The sequence below is a fragment of the Ammodytes marinus genome, assembly GCF_949987685.1.
Source record: "Ammodytes marinus genome assembly, chromosome: 10".
Classification (NCBI taxonomy): Eukaryota; Metazoa; Chordata; class Actinopteri; order Uranoscopiformes; family Ammodytidae; genus Ammodytes; species Ammodytes marinus.
Genome location: NC_137214.1, coordinates 9,142,619 through 9,152,405, shown reverse-complemented (window position 1 = coordinate 9,152,405; position 9,787 = coordinate 9,142,619). Strand labels below are relative to the sequence as shown.

Below are 9,787 nucleotides of genomic sequence, written 5' to 3'. Positions count from 1 at the left end.
TTTACTACCAGTTTGTCAGCCCTTTTTTATGTCAACGAGGGGTTATGCAAGTGCCAGAATAGGCGCAGCTTTTACGAGTGGGCAGGCCAGGTTGGGTGTACGGGAAAGGGGGCTTCAGTGTAGACGCAAAGGGCACAGGAGGGAGGGGTATTATCAGCCCCAAAATTGCTACCACATGCTCATAACCAGGAGCCTGCACTCTTAAGTGGAGTGAAGGAACTGAAAGCTGTCGTCCTCTCACTTGAGGCACCTTTAGGAGGCTTGCACCCTCACAAGTAAGGCTGCAATGTAGTCATGGAGAGTTAGAGATGGATTGTGGTTATGGCAGATCTCAAGCTTTAGGCTTCTCGGAGTGGCTGTGAAGGCGGAGACAATAGACAAGGTTTTTCAGTATGATGAAGCTCATGTTTGCCATGGACCTGTTGCACCTGTGCCAATGTGTTGAGATCAACACAACACTCAACGGGGAGATGATAAGGAGACTGGATCATTTGAACAGCAGAGTCAACATCACATCTGTAAGTAGCTAATGCTAATATAATGATACGATATCACACCTTGTTCCCTTAAAGACCTACTTCACCGGTGGTAGTATGAAGGTGTATTGAACTCTTGAGATCCTCTGTAGTATAAATGTGCAAAACATTTTTAAATCGGTTCATCCTAGCCTGAGAAAAGGCAGAAAGAGTGTTTATGGTCTCACTGTCAAACCTTACATTTTACTAGTGTGACATCACACTAGTAAAAATGTAGGGTTAGGATTAATAGGACAGCTGGGAAAAGGGAAGACTGAGGAAAGACAGAGGGAAGAAAAACCTAATTCATTATATTATAATTGCGATTTTATAATGATAGAACACCGGTTCCGTATTCCTTTAAACACTTGTATGATGTCCTGCCATACGATGAATTATTAGATATTCGTTTTGGCAAATATATGATTTCTTAAGTAATAGTAAAAGTTAGGTACTTTCATGCATGTATGTTTATGTGTGCCAGGTCATGTTTGTCTTGTCAATTGTATAGTTGAAGAAAATAAAAAACTTTTCGCATTCTGTGGCTTTTCACACCTCAGACTACTGGTTCTGCTCTGAAACCCTTCAATGAATGTTGACATCATAAAATTCCAATTTTATAAAAAGATTAAAAAACAGTGCCTTGACTTGAATACACTTTCTTTCCCCCATAGCCAGTGAGACTGCCGACGAGGAATATGATTAATAATGCAGTACGTTGGCATCATTTAACCACTCTTAATGGTCTAGACTCCAATGTTTTGCTTTTTTTTCTGGTTTCATTTGCAATAGCCTTACTGGGCCCTGTCTGTTTTTTTGTCCCAATTCAGCCTTTCTGTCTGGGAGTGTTTGTCAGGGAGCTCAAGCCCCTTCTGACCAATGTGACGGTACTACAGGTAGATGACAAGGACATCCTCCAACAACTTAAGGCCAACCTGAAGGCTCTGGGTCAACATGAGGAGGTTAGCCAACACAAGCATGACTGTGGATGTGGGATTTCATACTGTTTACCTTTTACTTGCTTACATCATTAGTGACTATGATAATTAAGAGTCCTAATTTTAAACTCTCTCTCTCTCTCTCACACACACACACACACACACTGTGCTTTCTCCAGAATGACACCAGATGCCTGAAGACAAAGCCCAAAGACAGTCAACTGTTTAAGCCGTACGCTCAGTTCCTCAGGAGACTCAACAACCATCCGAAGAGATGAATATTCTCACCTGTTCTCTGTTTTACGAAGGGCAGGCACCATTGTTACAGACCAGCTTTTATACACATATTTTTATTCTAATTCTGATTTTTATATCTTCCAGAAATGTCAATATATTTATTTATTTAATTTATATCTCTATTTATTTGACTATTTATTTATTCTTTTTTATACAGACATTTCTATATGAGGTATCCAGCTGTCTGGATGGCGCAAAACTAATATTCACAATGTGAACAAAGAAAACATTCTTTAATTTAAAAGATATTGTGCTGCTGTTGTCAAATGAACTCATTCACTAATCTGTTCGAAGTGTTTGTAAACCCTTCATTGATACAAGGCTTTGTTTAAAGAGTCAATGTTACATTATTTGGAAGCCAAAATAAAAAAAATAATATTTTTAAAACAAAAGAGTTTACTGCCAGTTTGTCAGCCCTTTTTTATGTCAACGAGGGGTTATGCAAGTGCCAGAATAGGCGCAGCTTTTACGAGTGGGCAGGCCAGGTTGGGTGTACGGGAAAGGGGGCTTCAGTGTAGACGCACAGGGCACAGGACGGAGTGGTATTTTCAGCCCCAAAATTGCTACCACATGCCCATAACCAGGAGCCTGCACTCTTAAGTGGAGTGAAGGAACTGAAAGCTGTCGTCCTCTCACTTGAGGCACCTTTAGGAGGCTTGCACCCTCACGAGTAAGGCTGCAATGTAGTCATGGAGAGTTAGAGATGGTCCATTGTGGTTATGGACTACAAGATGTTTAGTTTTCATAAGCAGCTTTGTTTTTCAGCCCTAGATATATGGTACAAAGCAACTTTTTGCTTTGTCAGTCGCTTGAACAAATAGTGTGTTTCAGAAAAAGGATCACAACACAACAGAAAGAGATTTTTCTCCCCAAACAGACCTCTTGTCAAAAGCTAGCGCCTTCAACACCCACAATGCAACTGGAGCACTGGGCAGAGATTCTGGCGTGCCATCCTTGTTGCTGCTGATGTAGCCTCAAGCAGAGATGAGATGACTACAGATGTCTTGTGGGCTCCCTTGTTTCAAACTGCACATTGCCGTGATTTACTGTTCGTGTGAGTCTAATAGTTGTTTAGATTGGAAGAATGATGTCCAACTGCAAAACTTCTGACGGCCGTTGTACAAGAAGGATTGGGCCTTTTTCAACCCGACTCTCATTCACAGTCTGTGAAACAGATGTCCGAATCCCGGTGGTGTGCACAGACTGTCTAAGGGGCAGAGGCACATACTCTGTGAAAAGACATGGGGCCAAACTGGGATTGGGAGGCCAGTGTGTGCTGACAGCCCCCAGACATTTGGCTGAATGTTAATTTTGGCTGGTAACACACATACATACAGCTGCACAAATGAACCTCTGATATGACCTATATAAATATTAAGCATGGAATGGTACCATCAGGGTGCCCCTTCATGTGGCACTAGGGTGCCCTTATGGTAAAAAATTAAAAGTGCTTAATTTATGCTCTAAGGTCAAACCAGAGGTACACCTGTGCCGCTCAAATGAACCTTGTTTGACCTTAGGGCATGTGTGCAATTCTCATTAGCAGACCGATTATATAAACGGGTTTGAATAAAGATTTACAAAAGCGCACTAAGAGCAGGGGCAGTTACTGGTCAGCTCCTTGAATTTTGAAGGATTCAAACCTCCTTGTTGATAATTTATAATATATTGTGATTTTAGTTTTATTCTGGATTCTGGATGACTTTCCTTTCAATACCCCCTCGTTTGTAATTTCCTAAATGTTCAAATGTTCTGAGAAATGAAAAGTTATTTAAAGGTTGTGCAGTTGCTTTTCTAATTGAGAAGGAAAGTTAGATAACTGCTCATCCTTTTTGCTTATCTACTCAATATATATATATATATATATATATATATATATATATATATATATATATATATATATATATATATATCCTATTATCTAAATTATAGGTATATCGGAACTCCTTTAGAGCTGACAGGGACAAAGACAAAATAATATTAAGAACTGTTGCGACCCAACCCCGGATAAGCGGTTGATGATAAATTGAGAATATTATGTCATCTGCATATAAGGAGATGATGTAGTCCAGCTACTCAACCCTATTCCCAAAGACGCATGTGTATGCTCTTGTTACGATGGCCAATGACTTAACCGCTGGAGCACAAAGCAAAGGGCATCCTTACTGAAATCTGACAGGTCATGGAAACATAATATTATTTTTCGAAATCTTAAGGGTGTCGTAATGAAAAAATAATATTTTCTCTATGACGTCAAACACCAAACCAAAATCTGATGGGTGAAAATTTGATGGGTGATGTCATGAGAAAATAAATTTTTTTCGATGACCTCAAACACCCAACAGATATCTGATGGGTGTTATTTTTCCATGACGCCATCCATCAGATTTAGGGTGGAATGCAGAGGTGGTGCAAAATTTGCAGGAAAAACCCTAACAAAGGGGTTAACGGGAAACCTTGATTTGTACCACGGGATAAGGGAAAGGTGCATGATGTATCTTTGCTGTAGGGTAACGGTGAAGGGTGTGAAATATTCTTGATAAATCAAGCCCCAATATCTTTTTTTGACAGTAATATTGGGTCTTTAAAGGTACAGTTGGTAGAATTTTTGTTGGCATTTTCAGAAAAGATTTGGTAGAAATGGAACATAATAATCATAAGTATGTTTTAATTAATGTATTATCAGCCTTTTATTTCTTCTTATGAGCGGAGGCAGCCATGTTGCATCACAATGTTTCTACAGTAGCACAGAATGGCTAACGGCTGTTAAGAACACTCTCAATTTGCTTGTAAGCAAGCCCCAACCACAGCGAGTTCTATCTAGTTCTAGTAAGTCTGTTTTGAAAAATGCAAATTAATTATACACGATACCTAGCGGCATGATCCTAGCATTACACACAAAAACAGTGCAATTAAAGGTTCAGTAAGCGGAATGGTCAGTTTAGCTAACTTCCTGTCAGTGACTGCAGTTAGCAGTTCCCTCCCTCGTCCCCCATTAATGCACTGCGGTCTTCAAACAGCGAGTTATCTAGCACCATCTCAAATAAGTAAGTGTGATAAAACATGATAAAAGCCATCAAAACAGACATTGGGAAGGATTTTTACCTGCTCCGCCATTGTAGGCGCATAAACATTCACCCATCTGTGCTCTGGCGTGTATTGGCAGTGAGACCATGAGTGAGACAGGTGTCGGTTTGTAGCGTTCTCTCTTGTGATTGGATATTAATTTCGGGATCCCCGAAAAGTTTATTTGCCGATTACATGCAGAGCAGCTGACTGAGAGATCGGCTTTATGAAACGCCCACACTATGTAAGTGATCACTGTATGAATAAAGAGCGATTTAATACTTATATTAACATAAATAAATCGCTTACTTCACCTTTAATTAGCTACTTTGGCAAAAACCATATCAGTCTATTTCTGAGCTCTTATAGGTGGAATGTTTTCTTGAAGCTTTTGATTTTACTGATTTGCTAATGCTACAACAGATTTGTGTCTCCTCGTAGCATCAATGTTTCAACCTAGCAAGTTAGCGCAATTAATCCTACGGGAACATGATTTCATAAATCTCATGGCAAGGCAATCCCTCTCAACAGATGCTGAGCCATTTCCACAAACACCTTGAGTGAACCTCATTGTGGTGCTATGGGAACAGACTGTGGGTCACCAAAGTCAGTAGGATACATCCTCTGGAGACCATGAATGTTTGTACTAAACCGCAGTCAATCGAATAGCTGTCCATATATTTAAGCTAATATGGTGGATCGCCGAGCTGTCCAAAAGATTGTGCAAAAGTATTTTTTTTTATCTTTACATGTTTGTCATTATGGATACTTGAAAGTGGAGGCAAATAACCACAGTGTGCCATACTGTGCCGCCACTTTCTGTCTAAGTGAGGTGAAGGCATATTACATAACAGCGTGTAGTGTGTATTTGAAGGAGGCCCAGGATGTGAGCAGTATTTTAACAGACCCGGCTAACACACACACTTCAAACACGCTTTGCGTCCCACTGCAACAAAATGCAGCCGAGCATCATCCACCTCACCTCACCCAGCCCCATATATTAGCCCTGTCAGCTCCCATGCTGGGCAGCCAGGTTTTTTTAATTTGTTTGTTTAGTTCAAGAGGAGGAGGAGGAGGAGGACAGAGAGACTTCACAGACTTCTCCAGATCTGGGTGCAAACTGGTCAAACCAGTAAAATAAGAAACGCTTCGACTGCTGGGTCAGCACCTTCAGTGAAATGCTCCGTGAGATGGGTCCTCCTTCTTACTTCAACTGGCCTTAGTTTGGTGGGTCACAAAAAAGACTTCTAGTGGGTCAAAAGTCATGCGAGATGATTTAACTGCGGTTCAGAGATGGGAACACTAAAGATAGTTTTTAGCCTTGTTGGGAAGGTTGTTTCCGAGCAAGAAAGTCAGTAAATGTGCATGCTTGTGCGTACATGTCGGCGTGATGAATGAGTCTCCAGACAGATGACCTATCCCACTTGGAGGGATCTTTGTGCCAACCCCAAAGCTGGATGATAAATATTTACCTTTGAAAGGATTAAATATTATTCCAGCCACTGGATGACTCAAAAGTTGGATCACTGTCAGAATGCACCAGATTTGTATTGCCTTTTTAAGAGATACTAAAGTGACCAGCAGCTGTTTTCTCATTGTCATGTCATCAAATTGAAAGACAAGACCAAACCCAATAATGTATTGATCCCACTAAACATGAATGACTGTGAATTCAAGGCCTGATGTGGCTCATTCGTCAGTGGCACAAAGCTCCATTGTTGACCAAATACAGAAAGAAAACATTAATGGGCCACACCATCGTACTGAGTGACATGTTCTTACATACCAATGAATGCATATTTTAAGTCAATCCGAAATTGTGTATATTGTTGGTAAGAGCATCCCCCTAGAGGCTCAGGCCTCGCAGCAGACCCGGGTTCGACCCATTTAAACTCTGTCTCTCTAAATCTGTCTAATAAAGAAAAAATGCCAACAAATAATCTTAAAATATACTGTTTGTATATATATTGTCCCGGTGCTGTAAACGAGCACTAAATGTCTATTCATCCATAGCTTAAGATAGTCCTTGAACCATACACTGTTCTAAGTTTTGCAGTTTAACTTCTCCTGGAAGTTGGTTGATGCCCAAAAATTGACACCAAGCATTAGGTTTCTTTGGCAGACCATTGATAAGTGTTTTCCTTTTCTGCTGCCTTGGACATAGTAGCTGCCTTCTTCTTCTTCTCATCTTCACAGCTTAGACATTCATGATGGCACGGTTCGTAAGAAAAAATAACAATTATTTGGTTTGAGCAGAGAAACAAATTTTTCAGGTACTGCACCAATTCTATTATAGACCTGAACACACCGGCTGCTTCAAAGTTAAGTTTGAGATCTCGAACCAGCACAGAGCCTTGCCAGTTTGAAAGCACCTTGAGATGATTGGTCCACCACTTTGGTCCAAACTGAAATATCGCAAAATATATTGGATACAATTGAAACCCCATCGAGCGTTATCATGAGGTCAAAGTTTAAATTACTGTAACTTGGTTTTATGACCAAATGCCCTTATATGCAAAACAAATGGCTTAGCCTTAGCTGTACACTATATACAGCTTCACAGTGCTGCCATCCTAGACTTCAGTATATACAAATGGGCTTTGAGCTGAGTTCCCCAGACAGGTAGAGAGGCGTCAGTACATGTTGAGAGATTGGTTTTGGGTCTTTTCATGGGATTTTCTGACGATAAGAAAAATATTGAATACACCAACCTCACCCTTGGAAATATCAGAAGATCTAACCCACCACACATTCTAAACTGCATTCTCTGTTTATTTCTCCTTCTGCCATTACATTACATTTGAGCACTGTACACAGTCAATACTTTCCATCTGTTCCCAGTGCTGCTCTTTCCTGGTATTTATTAATCTTTCTTTGGGGTCTGGTGGGTTTTGCGGTGGTGAAGCTGGAGCTATAGTTTAGCCTAGCGCTCTGTCATTAGCACATGGTTTACTCTCGTTGCTTCACCGTACTTGGCTCTTGTAACAGTGACGTGGGCAGGTGATTGGCAAGAGGAAAACTTTCAGTTATCTCTGAGATTTGCGTCAGTCAGGCAACCTGCAGTTATTCTGCTGCTGTATCTGATATCCTAATGCTAGCTCTTGATTGTGTGTGCTGCGGATTGTGGTTAAACTTGAAACTCTGGTTGTGTATGAGTGTGTGTGTATGTATGTGTGTGTGTGTGTGTGTGTGTGCGTGTGTGTGTGTGTGTGTGTGTGTGTGTGTGTGTGTGTGTGTCTGTGTGAGAGTAATCAAAATAATCATCCATTCCCGCACATGAGGCCCATGTGCTTAAAAAGTCGTTTGCCCTACGTGTTCAACATGGGTTCACATTCTGAATGGTTTTGTGTGGTCATATGAACACTTGTGTAATTGAGTGTCAGTGACGTTTCACATCAATCTGGATGCTAAGCTCACTGTCAGTAATCAGTGGACTGTCTGGGTTTTTCCTGTGAGCCACTTTTAACTTGCATCTGCAGACACAGGATAGATAGATAGATAGATAGATAGATAGATAGATAGATAGATAGATAGATAGATAGATAGATAGATAGACAGACAGATAGATAGATAGATAGATAGATAGATAGATAGATAGATAGATAGATAGATAGATAGATAGATAGATAGATAGATAGATAGAGATAAATTGATTGATTCAAGATTCAAAGTGTTTATTGTCATATGCACAAAAAGAACATGTTCTCAATCATGCAATGAAATTCTTCCTTTGTTTTCCACAGAATAATTGCCAAGAAATAAAAAACATCCAATATACAAGTAGAACAGAAAAAAGCAGCAACAATATAAAATATACAATTTAGAATAAAACGGAACAGTGCAAATCTGAGAACGTGTGCAGTTGTGCATGAGCAAAATGTACAAATGTAAACAGTGATGGTAGATCGATAGAAAGACTGTAAAAATGAAAAAGTTGGGAAAACCCATCATTTCAAGGCCACTCTCTTCACAAGATTTTAGAATTTTGAGTTCAACAAACAGTTAAGATTTTAAGGAAAACTGCCTACATTTGAGCCTTGGATGGGTTGGTGCAGGTAGGTGATAGGTATGTAGACAGATCTAGACAAATATATACAGATAGATAGATAGATCGATATACAGTAGATAGATAAGAGGACTGGGTAACTGTTTGGGAAGACAGCAAGAAACAACTGGGCGGAGTCTATAGTTGTTTATTTGATTGTTTATGAGTGTGAGCCACAAGGTTCACATTGTGAACTGATCCACCTCTAACCCTACCGGCCTCCTCCTCTTCCTCTGGCTGCTCCTCTTCGTCTCCCCTCATTCCCGGAAAGTTCTCAGGCGAGCCACGCAGTGACGTGGCTTACGCGCTTCAAAGATCTGCAGTTGTCCAACCGCAGAGTTGTCTTTTGGGTCCAGCTGGTGTTATAGCCATGTAGATTGTGTTGATGGTGCTGACCTAAGGACTACAGCATGTGCCTGAGCCACATTTAGATCACAACGCTGACCATTGTGTGTGTGTGTGTGTGTGTGTGTGTGTGTGTGTGTGTGTGTGTGTGTGTGTGTGTGTGTGTGTGTGTGTGTGTGTGTGTGTGTGTGTGTGTGTGTGTGTGTGTGTGTGTGTGTGTGTGTGTGTGTGTGTGTGTGTGTGTGTGTGTGTGTGTGTGTGTGTGTAAAGTATATTGTTTCGATGACAAATAGGCTGACAGCTTTGTTTGCGTCATAGCCGAGGTTACCAGGGAAGTAACAAGAGTTCGAGATTGAACACTCACTTGCACATGTGTACACCCCGCCTTGAATATAGTCTGAGCTCTGACATGTTGATAAGTGAGTGGCGGCCGGTAACACAAACCTCCCTGCTTGTCCATGTGTGTACCAGCTGTGGGAACTGGTGACCACACGTCTCTAACACACACACACACACACACACACACACACACACACACACACACACACACACACACACACACACACACTGACCCAAGGAAA

General features: G+C 40.8%; 1 protein-coding gene across 1 annotated transcript; it reads left to right on the top strand.

Annotated features, from left to right (window-relative positions):
* Window positions 1-221: 221 nt before the first annotated feature.
* On the top strand, window positions 222-1,992 carry LOC307256416 (uncharacterized protein). Its single transcript, XM_080035356.1, has 4 exons — window positions 222-518; window positions 1,190-1,228; window positions 1,346-1,477; window positions 1,633-1,992. Exons 1-4 carry the CDS (start codon window positions 393-395, stop codon window positions 1,729-1,731), a joined length of 396 nt encoding a protein of 131 aa, XP_079891482.1. The 5' UTR covers window positions 222-392; the 3' UTR covers window positions 1,732-1,992.
* The last annotated feature ends 7,795 nt before the right edge of the window (window positions 1,993-9,787 follow it).